Source organism: Neoarius graeffei, chromosome 10 (genome assembly GCF_027579695.1).
Source record: "Neoarius graeffei isolate fNeoGra1 chromosome 10, fNeoGra1.pri, whole genome shotgun sequence".
In the NCBI taxonomy this organism is placed as follows: domain Eukaryota; kingdom Metazoa; phylum Chordata; class Actinopteri; order Siluriformes; family Ariidae; genus Neoarius; species Neoarius graeffei.
This window is the reverse complement of record NC_083578.1, coordinates 62,231,453-62,253,408: the sequence shown is the minus strand read 5'-3', so window position 1 is coordinate 62,253,408 and position 21,956 is coordinate 62,231,453. Positions and strand designations below refer to the sequence as shown.

The window sequence follows — 21,956 nt, the reverse complement described above, 5'->3', positions numbered from 1 at the left end:
AATATAACACCAGCCACTTATTAAATTCAAGACGGACCACATTAAAATTATTATATCTCATCTCATCTCATTATCTCTAGCCGCTTTAATCCTTCTACAGGGTCGCAGGCAAGCTGGAGCCTATCCCAGCTGACTACGGGCGAAAGGCGGGGTACACCCTGGACAAGTCGCCAGGTCAAAATTATTATATGAAAATTGAAAATGAAATTGAAGCTTAAGTCCTCCATCCTGAAGACTTTCCTGTTTCGGAAAACCTAAGCGTACAGCTTTACCTCCGCCTGTTATAAAGTGCGATGACTGGAGAAAAATGCTAAATAAATGTGGCATGTTCACCAAACATGCAGTCATCCTTGCGTAGACCATCATTCAATTCACAGGTTTATATGATGGTCGGCACTATTGTCAAAGTCATGCTGTTGTACAAAATGAATCAACACTTTCTGATCAACTGGAATCAAGAATTCTAGAACATTGTGGTATAAAGAAAAAATAAACACGACTTCTAACTGAAATTATTCTATCCACATTCACTGGATATAAGCAATCGTGCTCTGATCGGCTACTCTACTACTAGGCTATCAGCTGATATACGGTGGGTAGAAAAAAACAAAATGGCAGCGTGTTGCTGAACCAACTGAGGCTGAAATAAAAACTGCTCGAAAACAAAAACCCCCTCCAAAAAAAAAAGGAATAAAAGTATTTGATGGTAAGAACATCTTTCCCCCACCCCAAGAATTATAGCATTTTTCACAAATTGCTACCATCACTCTGCCAGGTTGTTTACTCAAATTTACAAAAAATAATGCTGTTTCTCAAAATCCAGTGAATGTGAATACAGTAAGCCCTCAGTATTCGCGGGGGTTAGGGACCGAACATGGCCGCGAATAAGCCAAAATCGCGAATACTTGTAAACCCCCCCCCAAACTGCTCTTTATGTAGCGCACGGTACTCTCGTTGATGCCGTAGTGACAAGCCACTGCCACAAAACTCTTCCCTTCCTTTAGCATATCAAGAAGTCCTACCTTCTCCTGCAGCGTCATTACCTTCTTCTGGTGCTTAGGTTCCTTGGCAGGAGCCTTAGAAGATGCAGAGCGTTTAGGAGCCATTGTAGGGTGTAAAAATTATTCAAAAATACCAAGAAAACACAACACGTGAACAAGTCTGAACTACGGGAACTGCGAGACTGTACTGTACAATGCGCTCATTCGTATCAGCCAATGAGCAGCAGCCCGCCATTCAAACTTCAGCCAATAGCGAGCGAGCATTCGGCACCGAGAATGTAGCAGTGCGTAAACGTTCGATATGTTCGCCGCAAATGACCACGAATCGCTGAGATTTCCGCGAATGTATAGGAGATATGTTCTATATAAAATCCCGCGAATATGTGAATTCGCGAATACTGAACAGGGGTCTACTGTATAATTAAATAAATTCTTCCACTCAATCTTGTCGTACACGGCTTACAGCCAACTCAGCGGTACGCACCTCGTCGGCTATCAGCTCATGTACGACTCGATTTCCTGGAATAACAAATATTGAACATTATAAACTTCTGTTCTGTCTAGAACTCTTGCCCAATCCCCCATAAATGATTCTGAAGACACAGAGATGGCACGATGGAAATCACTATTGCAAGACGTAATGAGTGGTCAGATGCCCTTCATAATCAGTCAACATACTGGACACGCAAGGCTCCATCCATCAGTCAAGACTCCAAGCTTTCCACTATAGAGCTGAACATAAATCTGTCGAGTTCAAACTTCTGAGTGGCATTTGAAAAGGAAGCATGTCGTTTTCAGGTTGAAGCTGCTGGTACAGACTGAGAATAGATGCTTTTCTGTTTGATATAGAATTGTATTAAAAGGCTAATATATCTTAGACACCCATGACACTTTAATTAGGAATATAATTCATTTGTTTGATGTACAGTGTTGAAGACGTTGTCGGAAAAGTTCATTTTCAATGGGATCAGCATGCTGTACGTCGCATGAACCCATTTTCCCTCCAGTATAAAATATAGTAGAGGGTTAATTTGTAAATAAGAGTAGGTAAGCAACTTTGTTTCAGAGAAATTCTATCATCATGTTTAAAGAAATAACCAAATGTCTAAATATGAAAATGAATACCAAGATACTCTAGTGGTCTGGAATCTGATTATTCTGTGAAGATGGTTTGGACTAAAAATGTAGGAAAATGAAATAAAACATGTGCATCAACTCCACTGGCTTTTGGTGTCATTTTAATAAATACAGAATAATGGGACTGAACGACTAGCTTTAATTAACCACCAATGTGTTTAATAACGAGGGGTGGGGGCAGGCACTTCTCCCAAGGTAGGAGAGTGTATTGAACATAAAACATTAGTGTAACCTTTAAAACACTTTGAATTTATTACAATATTGTTTCAAATACTAATTATTCCAATATAATCTGTAGAATTAGTATTTATTTTAAACCAGTTGCTACTTGAGAGAATTTTCCACAATGAACAAAGAGTGTCCAGAAATTTCATTTATTTTTTTCGCGGTCCGGTTTCCATCAAATCGTGCGCTCCGATTGGCTCACAAGCAGTCCGGAATCCTACGATCTGGACCCCGGTTACAGACCTTTGGCGACTCGCTCGTTCACAAAAAACATAGCAATAGTTTTTTGCCAACATTTATTTTCGCCTCTCAGTATAATAGCATTAATTTTACAGCATGGATAGCAATAACGACAGTGTTCACAGCAAAAGCGAGTTTTACAACCCTGATGAAGATGAAATTAAAAAAAAAAAAAATTTCAGGAGAAAGCCAAAAACGAGCTTGTAGCAGGTTTGTTCTAAATATGGTTTTCCCTTTCAGGCACTCTCATTTTCTGTTAGAATTTGGTAAAGAAAAAAATAAATATATATTTACCAGCTTAAGGTCAGTCCGTATCGTGAAATACCATGACCTCGGTCTTGAAAATACGGACCTCGGCCCAGAGGGCCTCGCTCAGTATTTTCAAGACCTCGGTCATGGTATTTCACGATACGGACCTCCAATCTGGTAAATAATATATAATGTACTTCCATCAACCAGGCATATCACTCTCCATTATAATAATATCCACAAGGCAGGTTAATGATTTCATTTGTGTGTGCTTTAATAGATATTAGTGACTCAGTACAGAAAAAAGACAAAGGATTTTTAAAAAACTTTTCAAGCAGGAAATTAAAAAAAAAAAAAAAGTTATACAAGAAGAGGCATAAACAGACCTGTAAAAATGAGACATTACTGGGAATGGATAATTTTATAGGACTGCATAACACTGTTATAGCAATTAAAAGTCAAGCTTAACTGGGAAACATGTTCGACAATTAAACCAGGACAAATTACAAAGCAGTCCATGATGTCGGTTTGTTTTATAAAACAGAAATCCACAGGATTAACACAGTACATCCAACAGCCCTTAAGATCTTAACAAGAATTATACACTACAGTCTGAGCTACACTAAAATTATAGACTTTAGTTGTCGGCTAACAGTTAAAACTATTTTAAAAGTTCAATACTTCCGAATGTTTTAAATACGTAAATAAAGAGTAGAAATGTGTGACCTAAAGCAGATCAACCTGACAAACTGTCTGTCACTATTAAAAGCACAGATCAGCATTGCAGTTCCAGACTCTCTAGGTTATTTTTGAAAATGAGCATTTAATTAAAAAAAAAAAAAAGTTAAAGAATTATGTAAAAATAAACATGTATATTTACACACTAAGTACACCTGCCATAAAGGTAAAAGCCCATCTACTTTTTTTTTTTAAATCCCAGCAACAAAACCTTCAAAATTTCAAGCAGTGAATGTAAATTCAGCCTCCATGCACAAAAGTCACAATTTCTACATTTATTACAAAAGTGTTCTTGACCCACTCATTAGTTCCATTAGCATGCAGTCATGAATTTATTAAAATCAACAATCATTCATACACAAGTGTAAAGAACCAAAAAAGTGTTACGTAGTGGTCCACACTTAAAAATAAATTGAGAAGGATAAAAGAAATAAACAAGTATTTAGCTACTATTTACTTTTTTTTTTTAAATAAAGCAACGATCATCTGTCTCATACCTCTGACTTGGAAACTAAACAGCTACAGGCTTGTTGACTGAAAATGCTCTACTAACGTGAACACCTTCGTTTGTCTTGTTTCCACTGAAATGTGCAACTAAAATAAAGAACTCAAAAGAATCAGATTATCAATAACTTACCTAGAAACCTAACGAGAGGACACTTGAAAAATTCTGCTTGCTGAAGAAATCACAGTTATGTAGCGGATGAAGGTCAGAAATTCCTCTTTTGGCAAGATGCATCTCAACCTTTTAGGATTCTGGTGTGTGCATAGAACTACTTTACTTATTGTAACAGCCAAAAGAATTAGCAACCAATTTCAACATGGACCGAAAACAAAAGAGACAGATGATAATATGGCCAATGAAGAAGAGTCCCCCCCCACCCCCAAATGCACAGTAAGATGTACGGTATACGTGCAGTTCGGTAGCAGCACTGTGTGTCTGGTCATTTTTCCCCCACTGACTGAAGTCCACTACAGGCAGCGACAATGAGATCCATCCCATGAGGCATTGCTCGTTAGTCCCACTACATTGAGTGACAGAAATGAGGACAGAAGAGAGAGTCATTTAAACTTTGTGATGATCACCATATCCCTGTAGAGTTGTGTCGTCTCTACAGGGCTGAAAGAGCTAGACTGAAACTATGGGCAGTGTAGCTGATCATACAGGATATTCATGTACTACAATCAAGTACATGGTGTTAAATCTACATGTTCTTTACCAGTGTAACAGTGCATCGTGTAGTGCAGCTTCATTTAATGTTGAAAGTGGTGCAGGAAAAATCTTGAGCTAGATGTGCGCATCCAAAAAAAAAAAAAAAAAACATCACAAAAGCAAGCAATTTTGCTCATGCTGATGTGAGAAAGTGGATTTTGTTCTCGCAAAGAGAAATTTGCTCTTGGCAGGATTGGTCATAATTGCTTTGGGGTGGGCAGGAGTGGGATTTAAAGCCAGTCTCGGGCACACCTCTATTTTGAGGTCAAAAACAAGAAGCATGAAGTCAAGTGGGCAAGGACTCTGAGGATACACACGACATTAGTACAAAACAGCTCCCTGTATATTTACTTCACGGACTGCAAGCTGTTTTTTTTTAATAAATAAAAGAGCTAGCCGTGTATACTGCACGTGACCATGTTTTGCATTCTGGTTCAATGCTAACTGCATTTCATTGGCTTTGTACTTGTACTCTGCGCAGTGACCAAGTTGAATCTTATCTAAACCGCTTCCAATTAGTCAACTAGAGAACAAAAGCTTTAGGTAGTACAATTTTTTTGCACAGCATCCATTATGACTAATATTGAAATATTTCCAGTATCACTAATTTTAACAGAAGTGCAACTGCAAAGTTCATGAAAGCAGCATTTATAATGATGCCACTTTGTAGAGCTTTTGAATATTCAGAGATGCCAATAATTGACATTTAAGAGATTTTTTTTTTAAAAAAAGTTCCAATAAGGATATTTTTAAATGAAAAAAGGGCAGTTTAATAAAATAAGCAGTAATTCTGGAGTTGACTTGAGAATACTCAGCAGAGATTCCCAAACAGGTTTTACTCCCCCCACTTTTTTCAACATTTACATCCCGACTTTCACACTTCATTTAAATTGCAGAAGTAAATAAATATTTCACTATTATTGAAGATGAATCTAAATAACTCTGGGTGCATTTTTTGGCTTATAACGCACATTAAAGTGTATGTAATGCCTTATTGTAATGCTTTAAAATGAATCTCATTAGCAATGACCAGAATGAATTAATAAAGCAGGGGGGAAAATAATAATGATCTGTTATTTTATCATCAAGCACAAAACTATCAATAAATCGCGGCTTCTGGATCCCGGAAAAAGGCAGCCTTGCCTCAGGGCAAATCTCTCATGACGTCACACGTGGAACCCCGGTTATCTGGGTCATTCCGGTTCATCTGACTCCGTGCTTGTTTACTCGCTGAAACTGAATATTGTTGATGGAATCTTACAAAAATAACGATGGGAAAGTGCTGTGTTGTGTTTGAATGTTCAAATCCATATACAACAGGACATTCAGTTCATGAATTTCCATGAAATTACACTAATCTAAAGCGACAGTAGGTGATTTCAGGTCACCTACTAATAATAAATCTGATTCATCAAGTGTTCACCACCAGAACGACCCCATTATCGCCCACTTCATATTTTTTTTTTCAACAATTACACTGAATAAGTGTATGTTTTAAAGATGATATTTCTGCATTTATTGAGGTACATGTTAATATTTTCCCTATATTTTGCAGTGGCTGGCTTAGAATAAAAATCTACGAACCGGTCTGCATTTCCAATTCTCTCTGGATAGTGATGCGCTATCGGCGCTGAGTGGGACTGTCATGAACTGAGTTTCTCGTCTTGGGGGCTCAAAAAGAGAACCATTTACTCCAGAATATCCTTGATAATCTTCCGCCCCTTCATCCGACATACAAGAATCCCAATCACTATCAGAATTCTCTCCAAAACGTGATTCCATATCGAGGGTGGTCTAACCACTGCTGCGCACATGAACGAAATCGATACCTGGATTGTTACACGCGTGACGTCACGCACCCCTTCGGGATCTTCCGGTTCAGTCTCGACAGATTCCGTGAAAATCGGCTGAGTTTATTGATTTTCCATCAATTTATGGCCTTTTGGATCAGCTATGGTTCGAAAACGCATGGTCAATCAACAATGATTGCTGCTTTGTACAAGGTGGGGTGGGGGGTGGGGGGGGTTAGGGGCATTACATTCACTTTAAAAAATTAAAGGAGTAACCATACCCCTTGAAGCTAACTGTTGAGCTTACCTTGGCAAACAATCATGCTGCTTCAGTAGAGCCCACACTCGATCAGGCTGTTCTTGATGATGACGTCAGTGACTGCATCAAAGACAAACTGCACGTTCTTGGTGTCGGTGGCGCAGGTAAAGTGAGTGTATATCTCCTTGGTGTCTTTTCGCCTGTTTAAATCCTCAAACTGGCACTGGATGTAAGCTGCAGCCTCTTCATACGTGTTAGAACCTGAACAAAGATACCCAAGAGTTCACAGTCAGTGTCACCGTGAGACAGACAATACATCATGATGCAAATGGGTAGTGACAGGGAATATTTGTAGAGACTATAATTACAAAAGAAGAAATGGAGCAAAAGCAGAACATCAAGGACGTAGTTACTCATCTGGCCTGCCATCAAAACAACCAGAACTGAAATGTGACAAATGTGAGAGAGGACCAACTTTCACGACAAACTGTTTACAACAGGACAATCAACAAAAGGACGACATTTTGTTCCCCAAGGGAAGCTCAACCCAAAACATCAGGCAGAACTGAATTCACATGATAAATGAGGGGAGATACAATTCCAGTCAGAAGAAAAATGTAAGTTGACCTAGTTAATAATTTGTTAGTGCAAAAAAAAAAAAAAAAAAAAAAAAAAAAAACACTTGACAAGGCAATGACTAAGTTTTGTGCAGGAAGTCTAGTTCTTTCAAATAAAACAATCAGAACTGAAATCCATTCAGGACTGAGGGAAGAGATGCAATTTAAATGGAAAAAAAAAAAAGTGTTTACAACAAGAAAGTCAACAAGACGACAGTTTTGTTCCCCGATGGAAGATCTACCCAAAACATCGATCAGAACTGAAATCGACTGAACTGCAAGAGAAGATACAATTCTGATGAGAAATCCCAAAATTCGTAAAAGTTGACCTAATGGGGGCGTCGTGGCTCAGGTGGATAAGGCGCCATACCATGAATCCGGGGACCCAGGTTCGATTCCGACCAGAGGTCATTTCCCGATCCCTCCTCGTCTCTCTCTCCCGCTCATTTCCTGTCTCTATACTGTCCTATCCAATAAAGGTGAAAAAAGCCCAAAAAATATTTAAAAAAAAAAAAGTTGACCTAATCAGCAGTTCATTAGCAAAAAATTGACAATAATGACGAAGTTTTGTGCAGAAAGTCTAGTTCTTTCAAAACAAACCAGAATTGAAATCCATTAAGAACTGAGGGAGGAGACACGATTTAACCGAAAATAAGAAAAGTTGTAAACAACAACAAAAAAGTGTTTACAACAGGAAAATCAATAAACAAATGACCAAGTTGGGGGCGCTATGGAACCACGAACCAGGATGGCTGCATAAAGTGGAGGCTCCATACAACCTTGCACAAAACAATTAAAAACCCTAAACTGAACACGCCAATCAAACTGAAATTGTCAAAAACATCTGCAATCAAAGATTGTGATATTTTCACCTGAAAACGCGGTCCTCAAAAACCAAAAATCAGTACCTCATCGACTGAAGAGGATGTGGAAGCTACGAGCAACATGACAGAGCTAATGGCGGTGCTAACTGAACTGAAGTCATTTCGTTCAAAGTTTGCAGGATTTGGGTCCAAGTTGGACAGCATAGATGACCGCCTGGGTAAGCTTGGTCACCGCCCTGGAAAACAAGATGACTGATGTGAAGCAAAATGTTGCTGCCAATACCACACAGATGGAAACCAAGTAATGTCAGTAGAGGAGTAACTGGAAAAGAACAAGACTGAACTCTCCAATGCCATGAAATGAATTGCTTATCTGGAATCCAAGACTGAAGATCTGGAAAACGGAAGTTGTAGAAAGAACTTGAGGCTGTTCGGCCTCTGGGAGGGTGCCAAAGGCAGCAGACCATTGCTGGAGTTCATACAGGACATACCACCATGCTGGCTGGAACTGACCGCTAACAGATCTTTCATCCTGGACAGAGTCCGCCGAATTCTAGCACCACCAAAGCAGAACCAGAATAGAGCGGTTCTCATTAGGTTCCTGAAGTTTCAAAATCAGGAGTTTGTCTTCTGCTCCACGAAACTGCACGACATCAGATATGAGAGGGGAACAAGCTCTTCACACAAGATTTCTCAGCTGAAACTATGCGGCAACGGTTTGAATTTAACGCGATCAGAAGAGTGTCCATTGAAAAGGGAACCTTCCGTGGATTTCAATATAATCCTTGCAAAACGAGGGTCCTCCACAACGGGAAAATACACCTGCTTTCATCACCCAAAGAAGCAGAGGATTTCCATCAGTGGACACACCTGAGTGGTCCGAGCAAGAGTGTGATGAAAATCACTTAACCGTTATGAAAATTACCCAATATATAAATCTACACTTTTTGAATCTCAGAAGACATTTTTTTCCTTTTTTGTTTGCATCGTTAGAAAGGACACTAAAGCCATTTTTTTTTTAAGTAGGTACAGTACAGTAATGAGGTCGCATCTGCTGCCAAATAGTTTAGGCTTCTGGGCTTATCCTTTATTCCTCACAGCACTGCTTTCTGTTGAAACTTTAATTCCATTAAGATGAGACACTGTGGATCGGAATGAACGTTCATAACAGACGATATCAGAATACAGTTTGGTGGCTACTTTTATTTTCATCCTTATGCAATATGGGTTGAATTGGTAATGCTTTAAATTATAAAGGTGTGAGGTTGGTGGGCACCACTGGCTGCCTGTTGAGTTGGGTTCACACAGTTTAGCTGCTCCTCCTTACAGTGGATCAGTGCAAGCCCCTTAATTTATTTTTTATTTTTATACTGAATAAGGGAGGGGGGATTCAGGTGTTCAAATGTTCATGTATAAATGCAAGTTTTTCTTTGTGTAAGTCGTGCACACAGCAGTACATTACTTTCTACTATTTCTTGTATAACGGACATATATTATGGAACAAACAAACATCCAGAATATCTGTGATATAAAAGTTACGAGCTGGAATGTCAGCAGACTAAGGCAGTTAACCAAACTGAAACAGGTTATGAATAGGATTAAGCAACTGAAATCAAAAATTATTTTTCTGCAAGAAGCACATCCGACGGTCTCGGATATCAGGCTAGTAAGGAACAGATGGCCTGGCCAAGTTATATATGCATCATGCAATAATCATGCAAGAGGTGTGCTTATTCTGATTCACAGAACAATACCATTCCAAACTATGAAAACAATCCAAGACCCAGCTGGAAGATATAGAATTACTCAGGGTAAATTTCTTTCCCTCAAGTTAAACTTGGTGAGTATTTACGGCCCCAATGAGGATAAGCCTAAATTTTTGAAGATTTTTTTTCTTACCATGTCCACTCTACAGGGCTTTTACATCATTGGAGGGGACTTGATTTGTACTTTAAACCCAGCAATGGATCGTTCTACAGGATGTGACACTTCTAAGGCACATACTAGAAAACTTAAAACAAGATCTGGTAGCTTTAAATCTGGTTGAAATATGGAGAGAAAGGAACCCTGGTAAAATAGAATACTCGTCACTCGAATACATCCAGATCTCAGTCTTGCATTGATTATTTTCTTGTGTCAAGAGAACTACAGTCAAAGATTAGAAATTGCTGGTATGATAGCATAGGGACCACGCGACTGTTTCATCAAAATATTTTTATAGAAAAACTTGTACATAAAATCACCGTAACTGGTGATTCCAGGTGAGATGGCTACAAAACCCAGACTTTGTAAAAATTTGTGGGAACCAAGATAATTGAGTTTAATACAGATTAAACTAGTGCTAGCGTGAGATGGGAAGCATTCAAAGCATATATTAGGGGAGAAATAAGTTACACAGCCTCCAAGGCCAAACAAGGAAAAACAAAAAGGGAAACTCTGGAAAAACAAATTAGAGACCAAGCTAAATGAAAGGGACAATGTAACAAAAATCTACTACTTTTGAGAGCTAATAAATTATTTGTTGATAATGCTGCAAAAAGTTTATTGTGGGTGAAACGATCTTACTATGATCAGGGAGAAAAGGCTGGAAAACTTTCGGCATGGTGAATTTTAAAAAAATGCAGTCAGATGGAGCAATTAACAGTGTAATAACTCCTTTGGGAAATCTAACAGTAGCACCAATGGAAATTAACATTTTTCAAAAATTTTATGAGCGTTTATATAAATCAGAATGCCCCCAAGCTGCAGGAGAACGAGATGCATTTCTTAATCGGCTTCAATTCCAGACGGTGACGGAAGATACAAAAAAAAAAAAAAAACTGGATGGTGGTTTAATAGCTGAAGAGATATCACTGGCCATACAAAATATTAACGGTGGTAAAACGCCAGGACCTGACAAGCCTACCGACTGAATTTTATGAAACATTTCAAGAAAAATTACTTGTTCCACTCTTAAATATGTATGATGAATCTTATCGAAATGGAACTGTCCCCCCTTTCTTTAAGGTTGGCAATGATGACGCTCATCTTGCAACCAGGCAAGCCTTCTACAGAATGCTCCTCATTCAAGACCAGTAAGCCTGTTGGGCTCAGACACAAAATTACTCTAAAGCCTGAAGCCAGTATCTCACTGGGCTGCGACAAGGTGGAGACAACAATTGCGATAAAATATGCGAATTAGCGACAATTTTCACTTGGAATCACACGGAATTGATAGTCGCATATTTTACCGCAATTGTGTCTCCAACTAGTCACAGGCCGGCTTTCCCTCAGCAGGCAAGGAAGTAAAGGAAGCCTCATGGAAACTGACTTGAGAAGGGTTTGCAATGGCTTTGCGACACCAGCGACGCATTTGCAGCTATTTTGAGAGAAATTGTGTTACACTAATTTTTTGAACATGTTCAAAATTTCAGCAACGAAGGAGAGACACTTTGCAACTCATGCGAGGAAATAGAGAAGCCCCGCGAATGTTTCAAGACACTTTTGAAACTCTCTCGCGAATGACGTTCGCAATTTGTCGCAGCCCAGTGAGATACTACCTTAAGCAAGGAGATTAGATCCTTATATCCCACATCTAGTCCATAACAATCAGAATGATTTTGGGAAAAATGCCAAGGATTTCGTAATATTAGAAGAGTCCTCAATACAATTCATGGGAAAAACAAAAACCTCAAAATCAATACTAATTTTGAACAAAGAAGAAAGACTGAAACCAGTTATAAAAACCCCTTTTACTAATGCAAAGGAAGGATTTACTTACCTTGGTGTCACAATTATCCCTGAAATTAAAACAACTGTCCCAGCAAACTATGACCCATTAATTAATGAAGTACAGGAGACACTGGACCAATGGACGACGATGCCCATATCAATGACCTGCCGTATAAATATGATCGAAATGAATACAGTACTTAAATTCCTACACCTCTTTCAGTCACTCCCTCTTCAACTACCAAAACCATTTTCTGAAAACCTTAACAGTATTTTCAGTAAGCTCATTTGGAATAATAATAAATCTAGATTGAGACTTGGGCTACTTTACCTGCCTTATAAAAGGGGAGGGCTACGGCTTCCAAACCTAAAATGGTGCTACTGGTCCGCTCAGCTGCATTCTGCAATGTTTTATTTCTCAATAGAGGCTCCTCCAGCCTGGGTGCATACTGAGCAGACATCAGGACCAAACCTTCCAATAAAATTATATCTATACTCTGCAGATCCAAGAAACTTGGAGAACCACAGTGAACCCGTTCCTCAAAAATGCTATCGACGTCTGGTATAAAGCACATCAGCATATTAAAGATACCCCTCATCTCTCGTTTCCCCCCCCCCCCCCCATATGGGGTAACATGAATGAATGAACAAACGAACCCTTTATTGTCACTAGTCACAAGTACCAGCGAAATTGGCCATCAACCCGTCCGTACATGTACACATACATACAATTGACACAGGGGGAGTAGACAGGACAGGAAGATAGGGATGAAAAATACAGAGTAACATGAGGGGAGGGGAGGAGAAAAAAGCAACCCCCCACACTATGCTCCTGTGGGGAGTACAGTGTGGGAACATTTAAAAAAAAAAACCCTCAGCACATAAGCACAAAATAACAGTACACTTTACAACATGAAGACTTGGGACTCGGGGGGGGGGGGGGGGGGGGGGGGGGGGATCATGGGAGGGGCAGAGGTATAGGTAACCCAGCGCAAACAAGCAGTCCGGTCTGCAGCCATGACAGGCGCTCCCTCAGCTTGTCACACTGGGGATAAAAAGCAGCGACCGTGGGAAGTGGGGGAAGGAGTGCAAGAGCGTCTCACTGCAGTGATCTTCAGGGGGAGTTGTTGTTCCAGCAACAGCCTTGGCCAAGGCCAGTGCTGTCTGAGGGAGCCGAAAGCAGATAAGATTGGGATTGTTTGGTCTTGGGGCAAGTAGAGCATTCTTTTACACGACTACTCTGTCTGTCCATTCTGGTCTCCGAATCGATCTATTTTCCTTTGCAAAGGCAAAAGCTTCTCCATGATGTTATCCATGTTGCGGTTCAAGTTCTAATAGCCACAGTCTGAGTGCAGACAGCTCTGCCCACCGCTTCAATCATGTCAGGCAGCTTTATGGGGCTTTGGACAGCTGTCACCGTTTTCTCATTTCCTCGATACACCAGGGCAATGCTTAATCCAATCAGCAAAAGTCCTGTAATCATGGTTCCAAATAGGTAGATGTCTTCAATGTCCTCCACAGAAAGAACCGCCAGGCACACGATCCGCCACCTCTCCCATGTGTCCATCGTGTAGCCAGCTGCGAACGTTTTGGCAGGGCAGGCCGGTTCCCCCGAACCCAGGCTTCTCGTCATTGTGTCAATTGCATGGAGAGACCAGTTTATCAATTCCATGATTTTTAGTTTGGAGAGCAGTGCGGAGAGAGTCTCTCAAAAGTATAGACAATAGACAGACGAGACAGAGAAGCAGGAGAGATAAGGGAAGGAGAGACAGAGAAATGCGACCGCCTTCCGCGAGAGCACAGAGAGGGAAAAAAAAAAATTAAAAAAAAAAAACAAAAAAACATGCCCTTCAGGGCAGGAAGAGCAGATGGGGGTTTCAAAATCTGGGCTGATAAAGGTCTGCAGAAAACTGAGGACCTTTATGTGAATGGAAACTTTCTTACATTTGATCAGTTATCTCAGACATACCATATACCGAAAAACTTGCAATTAAAAACATTTTATATTATCAAAACATACGCATATAATATTTGAACCTCCATCACCACATATTGAAAATCTTACACTTCTAAATTTAAAGGGGAGAAGTCAGATCTCTTTATTTTACACAGATTTGATAACATACGATAAATAATCGACTCTTAAAGTGCCATTCCACCATTGGATGTATTTTTTTGGCATAAAATACAATATATTTTATGACAACATGACTAGACAGAGAAATCTTTTAGCTTCAAAATGATGTATCAAACAATTTGACAACGACAAGTATATTAATTTTGCGACCAAAGTCACCTACCCTTTTAATTTCCGCGCGGTAGTGAAACGTGATGTCATCGGCAGGTTCCCCTTCTTGTGTACTACGTCACATGTGACGTGGCACAGATTATCAGCAATGGCGGATAGAATGCAATTGTCAGCTTCAGAAAAGAAGCGAAGGAAAATAGCAAGTGATGCCCAAAGGAGACGGTCGATGGTGAATATCGGCACAGCAATCGACAAGTGGAAATCGCGTTCTATCCGCCATTGCTGATAATCTGTGCCATGTCACACGTGACGTGGTACACAAGAAGGGGAACCTGCCGATGACATCACGTTTCAATACCACGCGGAAATTAAAAGGGTAGGTGACTTTGGTCGCAAAATTAATATACTTGTCGTTGTCAAAAAATTATGTTTGATATATCATTTTGAAGCTAAAAGATTTCTCTGTCTAGTCATGTTGTCATAAAATATATTGTATTTTATGCCAAAGAATACATCCAATGGTGGAATGGCACTTTAACAGACCAGAGGCATGGAGACTGGATGTTCAGCAGGACATACAAGAAGCCGACTGGGGGAAAAAAGCTCATCTTAAAGCTCAAAAACAAGATCAGTTAATACAAGAATGAAGTTGCTACAATACAAATGGCTGATGAGAACTTATATTACCCCGGTCAAGCTGAACCGCTGGTCCCCTGAGGTCTCATGCCCCTTTTCCACCAAAGCAGTTCCAGGGCTGGTTCAGGGACAGTGCTTAGTTTGGAACCGGGTTTTCTGTTTCCACTGACAAAGAACTGGCTCTGGGGCCAGAAAAACTGGTTCCAGGCTAGCACCAGCTCTCTGCTGGGCCAGAGGAAAGGACCGCTTACATCAGCGGGGGGGGGCGGAGTTGTTAAGACCAACAACAATAAGACCGCGAAAGATCGCCATTTTTAAGCGCCGAGAAGCAGCAGCTGTACAAACGCGAAGTCATCCATTATTATTATTGTTGCTGCTGCTTCTTCCGTGTTGTTTTTGCTTTGATATTCGCGCCAAGGTTTATGTAAACGTAGCGCCGTAACTGACGTATACAGCGACGTAATGACGTATACAGTGACGCAATGACGTGGCTCTGCTTAGCACCACGAACTATGGAAAAGCAAACTGGTTCTCAGCTGGCTCGCAAGTTGAACGAGTTGTGAACCAGCACCGGCCCCAAACCAGCCCTGAAACTGATTTGGTGGAAAAGGGGTATCAGACACCTGCATCAAACGCTTAGAAGGAAAAGGTACCTGTTTCACTGTGTATGGGATTGTCCTAAATTGAAAAATATTGGAAGTCAATTATCCAGACTGTATCGGAGCTTGCTGGAGTACAGGTGCCATACCAGCCAAAACTGTGTGTACTAGGCACATATCCAAAAGACTTTGTTGCTAATTTAAAACAGTCAGTGTTAACGGACTTCAGACTCCTGCAGGCCAGGAGTATGATGGCAGTACCTTCAATAAATCTATGGGTGAGGGAGATGGCATCGTGTTGTACTGGAAAGACCCGACTTGTATAACTAGAGGACAGGCAGGAGAACTTGAAGAAATGTGGAAACCTACACTGGACTTTCTTGGGTATCAAGAAACAATCACTGTGATGCTACCGTGGTGTTTCCCCCCGTGTGTAAACAGACCATGATTAATCTTATTTGACACTTGTCATTAATTCCTGTGTTAATATTTTGTCAAATTCAATAAAAATATTGGTTTAATTTAAAAAAACAAACAAACAAACAAAAAAAACCTCATACCCTGTGTCCGAAATTGCTCACTGCTCCCTGTACTGGGAATTACTATATAGAGGACTACATAGTGAGCTCATTGGTAAAATGAAAAACGCTTTCAGACACTCATCCGTCGCACTGGTATTTACATCATTACTGTCGCGCAATTAAAACGTGCCAGATCAGTCAGCTGGTGGGTTTTCAAAAATTAATACATCCATGTATTTTTGTGATAAATCCATATTATACTGAGCGTATTTCCCACATTAATCAATACAAAGTACCTGCGTCTTTCAGTTTTTTTTTTTTTTAAAAGGCTGAATACTTTCTTCTTTGCCACACAGGGGTGATAGCGTTCCGGTGCCGCGCCGGATTTCCGGCGTACCGTGGCTGGGGGAAAAAAAAAAAAATCTAGTTCGCCCATTGTCCTGTGTCATTCTGAGATGCGCAGATAGACAGTAAAGGGAATTCCGAATTCCCTTTACTGTCTATCTGCGCATCTCAGAATGACACAGGACAATGGGCGAACTAGATTTTTTTTTTCCCCCCAGCCACGGTACGCCGGAAATCCGGCGCGGCACCGGAACGCTATCACCCCTGTGCCACTGCCTTTTACCAAATCAAATTTGAGGCTTTTAATTTGATTTCTTTCAGCGCGACCACAATGCATGATGGGATATATTGCTTTGGTTAGTGACCATCGGTTGTACGCTACTTTTTGTGATGCATTGTGGGATACGTTGAGTGCACTACATAGGGTGTAGTAATCCTCACTAAGGTTTCAGACAGCACTACAAAATGGCGTCCTCACTATATAGTCAAGTTTATTTCTATAGTGCTTTTAACAATAAACACTGTCGCAAAGCAGCTTTACAGAATTTGAGCGACTTAAAACATGAGCTAATTTTATCCCTAATCTATCCCCAATGAGCAAGCCTGTGGCGACGGTGGCAAGGAAAAACTCCCTCAGACGACAAGAAGAAACCTCGAGAAGAACCAGACTCAAAAGGGAACCCATCCTCATTTGGGCAACAACAGACATGACGATAACATTAACAGTCCTAACAAAGTCAGCTTCGTTGATGCTATAAACCCCCCACCGACAGAAACCTGAGCGCAAAACCGTGCCCTTTATAGTGAGTAGGGAGTGATTTCGGACACAGGGCAAGTTTTGTTCCTCATGGGAAGACCGACCTAAAACACTGATCGGAACTGGAATCGGATGAGAAATGAGAGAGGAGATAAAATTGTAGTGAGAGACCTGGAAAATGTGTTAATTTGGCCTAATTAGTAACTTGTCAGCAAAAAAATCTGACAAAACAACGACCAAGTTGCATGTGGAGTGATGAGTTCTTTCAAACAAATCCGAATGGAAATCCGTGGAGAACTGACAGAGGAGATACGACTTAACCAAATTGTGGACAATGGACGCCACGCCAATAGCTCAGCGACCTTATGGCCAGATGAGCTTTAAAAAAAAAAAAAGTCATTTGTAAATTTAGAATATAAAACAGCTAGGTGATAGTTTGTCTTGGCTTTCCTTCCCTCAGCATTTCTCTAATTACTATTCCAACCACAACACCTCTGATGAGTTAAACTAATCATGGAACATTTGAAACAATTACAAAATCAAATACATTTTAAATCATGGTTCGCCCTCATCGGCAAATGTTTCTCAGTCCGGTCCACTGTCTAAAATAGATCACACTGTCAAGTCTGTGAAACTTATTTAAAAATGCACTTGTGACGGATAAACTACAATTAATCTCAGACGTGTACAAAGACAAAGTGAAAGGTTAAGCCAGCTACATTACACTTCCATGCTAGGACGAAGGATGATGACTCGCAGATACAGCTATTTTTCCACAGCACAGCGAAAGCGCCAGCATTATTTAATGATGCCCACTGTTCAAACGTGACCGTGGATAGCCAGCCTCCGTTTTCTTAAATCTACCAAGCTATAAATCTTCATTTCTTCTGTCCTGACACAAAAGCAGCGTTTTCAAATGGTTCATTACAATAAAGTGGAAGAAAGAGAATTCTGATAGGATCGCTGGAGACACAGGCAGTGGTGGCTGTTTGATTTCAGAAATTATTACCTGGAATGCAGCTTACTTTATGAAACTTTGATCTGCAGCACACATTGGGAAGCCGTCGCACTAGCAGTGGTTATCTGGCATATAATACAGTCCTACTGGAGAACGTCTACTAAGGAGTTACTATCAACCAAGTCTAAATCACTGTCCGAGGGGAGGACAGGGGAAAAATGTTAGATATAAATTTTAAATTGAGCTTTAATAGTTCCAAGAAGGTAATGTATTAAAAACATGACAATATATTGTAATACAAAGGCATGTCGTAAGAAAACCTTCTGAAATCCTTCTCCGAATTCAAAAATGGCTCCTGTTTATTTTGGCATAAATCAATACCCCCCCCCACACACACACTATACAACACCACTGCTGAATTCTTGATTGTGACTCGTCAGAAGGTATTATAAAGTTGTTTTTGTTTTATTTCTATGGTAGCTGCTTTCACAGTAGTTCTTGCTGTAATTCAAATAAAAGTGTTCTGAGTGCTGGAACGTACCCTAAATTATAGAATCTGTTTCCCAGGTTTCACAGCAGCCTTCAAACACGACTGCCATGGAACAGTGCTGTAGTCGAGTCACTAAACCTCAAGTCCGAGTCTAATCTTGAGTCCCCAGTGTTCAAGTCCAAGTCAAGCCATTAAAAAAAAAAATAATTTGAGTCGAGTCCGAGACTCCAACCGCACCATGTGACGGTGGCTGTTTTAGCGCCATTAACGTTAGTTTGTTCCTGAACATGACGTATGAACAGGTGAATGTGCATTCTCTATCAGGGAGTGCAAAGTATTCTGTCAGTGATGGTTGGGAGACGGATGTAAGTGCAGAAGGTGTGGTTATTAATACAAGCGAAGACAGGTAAACAATCCAGAATGGCAGGCAAAATCGTAAAACGGTGAAACAGGCAACAGGTCAAGCGAGGCACAAACAAGCTATCGTAGACTCGACAGAATCAAAGACGAGAAACAGGAATGAGGAAACCAAACAAGGAAAGAAGACTCAGTAATGCGTCAGCAACGCAACTCAATACTTCGCAAAGTGTGTTTTCAGTTTTTATATCTGCGCACTGATTGCGCCTTAATCCTGTGCAGGTGCGAGTCATTTATGGCGCACGTGAGTCCACTTGGTGCATATGCAGAGTCTGATACATGCGCCAAGGCGCGCAGGTGTGACACTCTTGCACAAAATTAGTACAAAAATTAATGTAGATATAAATCTCTTATGCCAAATTATGGCATGTTACAAAAAAATAAAAGGGGGGGGGGGGGGGGGGAGACCCCTCATCTCCAGTTCACGATTCCAAGTGCAGTTATCGTACGAGTCAGAGTCAAAGTCTGAGTAATCAGTGCTCAAGTCCAAGTCGAGTCACGAGTCCTTAAAGGAGATACACAGAGCCTTAATTTTTAAATAAATTTGAGTGGATAGTATCTCCATTCTTGACTCTTGTACGCTGCATAAATGGGAATTTTAAAAAATATTTGAGTTAAAATCGACCGCAAAGTTGGCATTCGAGCTGCCCCGCTGAGCCAGCCAGCCCTGAGTGCGTGACGTCACAGCAGGAACCGGTTTTAAGGCCGAAACCTTTTACAGCTATAGACCATTAAAACAGGATAGGTGTTATAACCTGTGCAACATGTACATGCATGCATTTTCACTGATAAAACTTAAGACTAATGAAATAATCAGATGAACTGAGACAATCACATTCTGAAGCGAATTAAATAATCTCATACCGGTAACCTAAACACACAATACAAGTTACATATCTTAATCTAAATGCAGGTAAACAACGTTTGTTATTGTTTGTTTTTTTTCTTTTATCCAAATGAGTCTCGGAGCTTACCCGTCTGTGTTCTCACTTCTTGAAGGCTGATTGTTCTTGAAACAATCTGACTTTCAGTTGTATGTTCAGTTCTCCATTCATTCACTTCTTCCAAATAAGGGTGAGACGGCAGCAATATCCAGTTTAGAAATAACACAGCTGCTCCACTCATTCACTTTTCTTCATACTGTGTACTCCGCCATTACTGCTGGGCTCAGGCAATTACTAAACCCGGGACGGAACCAGATGTCACTGGTTTTAGCAACAACTGCAGGGAGGTCACTGCCCGAGCGATACGTCCCATCCTGCTCCATCCCGGGTTTTAGCAACAACCCTCTGCTCACTCCGGGAGAACTGGTGCAACTGAACACGCTTTCCTTTTAAAAATAAATAAATAAATGCTTTACTTTTCTTGTAGTTTTTTTTAAATTTAAATTGTTGGTACTGCACCCTCTTTCAATACGGGCTTATAGCCAACGGTCCTCAACAGATCAGAGGTTTCGTACGAGTCTTCAGTAAAATGTGCAGATCAGAGGAGAGACCACTTCATAGGCGCCCAACGTGCCAATGAACTACTCGCAAAACACGTCCAAATCTTTGCAGTTTGAACATTCTTGGGCCATGAATGCAACATAAATCCACCTTCTGTCATGTTGCTGCACCCGCCAGCAACACATCTACATGGCATGGCGATAAATTAGCTCAAAATTGAGGATCGGAGTTGCAGTCAGCTCTGTGTTTTAGTATAGTGGAAATGGCGATGAGACCGATAGCCTTCCCGCTGTGATGTTACGGACATCAAGGTCATTCACTCAGACCGCTAGGCTTAAAACTTGTGCCATTCTTGAGGTCTCAAGGCATTTATAAACAAAAGTGAGGCTATGGCTCTGCATATATGCTTTAAGATTAGGGCACGAGTCGGACTCGAGTCAGAGTCCTGGACTCGATTACTACAAGCCTACTGTGGACTACAGCACCCATCATGCACCTTTTCCTCATGTGTTGCTATTCTGGTTTTTGCCTCATGTTTTGGAATTATCTGCCTGCTTTTATTTTAAAAAAAGAACTCCTTTTCTGCACCTACATACCGGACAATTCCATGTGCACTGATATTTATTCTAACGTTCCTTCAAAAATATTTTACCCATGAATGGAAATCATCATCACACTGACATTATATGCACCCTATGCTTCATTTAGCTTGAAGTTTGTCAGGATGTTCCTAAATGGACTGTCTTTGCCAAGTCTGTTTTTAAGTTGACGAAGTGTTGGTTTCAATATATATATATATATATATATATACACATACACATACACACACGTGGCTGGCCTACGTGGACCTCCGCCGGGCCGTCCTCCAGCGCGTGGGGCGCACACCGGAGCAACAGCGCCAGCGCTTCCGCGTGCTGCGACTGGAGGAAGTCGGCCGGCCGTTCGCGTTCGGCCAGCAGCTCCGGGACGCCTGCTGGCGGTGGCTGAGGGCCAACAATCGCGACGCCGAGGGAATCGTCGACCAGGTGGTACTGGAACAGTTCATTGCCCGCTTACCAGCCGGAACCGCGGAGTGGGTCCAGTGCCACCGCCCAGCGTCGCTGGATCAGGCAGTCGAGCTGGCGGAGGATCATCTGGCGGCTGTCCCGGCGGCAGGACAGCAGATGGCATCGTCTCTTCTCGCTCTCCCTCTCCTCCTGTGTCCTGTCCTCGCCCCATTCCCCCACCGCGGAGGCGGGGGCCGGCACCACCCCAGCCGGCCCGCCGCACCCGCAGTGCCCTCCCGTTTCTCCCTTCTGTGTCTGTCTCTCCCCCACCTCAGGTGAGTGAGCCCCAGATCACCGGTGCAGAGGGAAAGCCCGGGCCGGTTTGCTGGCGCTGCGGGGAGCCAGGCCACCTTCAACAGCAGTGCACAGCAATGGAAGTGGGTGCGGTGGTTCGGATCCCCGACGCGCCAGAGGCCGCCCTCGATCGGGCCGGAGCGTGTCGCATACCGGTGAGTATCCAAGGGGCTACATATCAGGCGTTGGTGGATTC

At 41.3% G+C, this 21,956-nt stretch overlaps 1 protein-coding gene across 1 annotated transcript in view; it reads right to left on the bottom strand.

Moving 5' to 3' along the window:
- Positions 1-3,107: 3,107 nt before the first annotated feature.
- The window catches only part of gnai3 (guanine nucleotide binding protein (G protein), alpha inhibiting activity polypeptide 3), a 102,839-nt gene continuing 83,990 nt past the window's right edge, over positions 3,108-21,956 (bottom strand). The window contains exons 8-9 of the mRNA XM_060932034.1: positions 6,901-7,113; positions 3,108-4,615 (exon numbers count right to left, since the gene is read on the bottom strand). Coding sequence (XP_060788017.1) covers positions 6,923-7,113 — 191 coding nt within the window. The 3' untranslated portion in view covers positions 3,108-4,615; positions 6,901-6,922. The remainder of the gene's footprint in view (positions 4,616-6,900; positions 7,114-21,956) is intronic.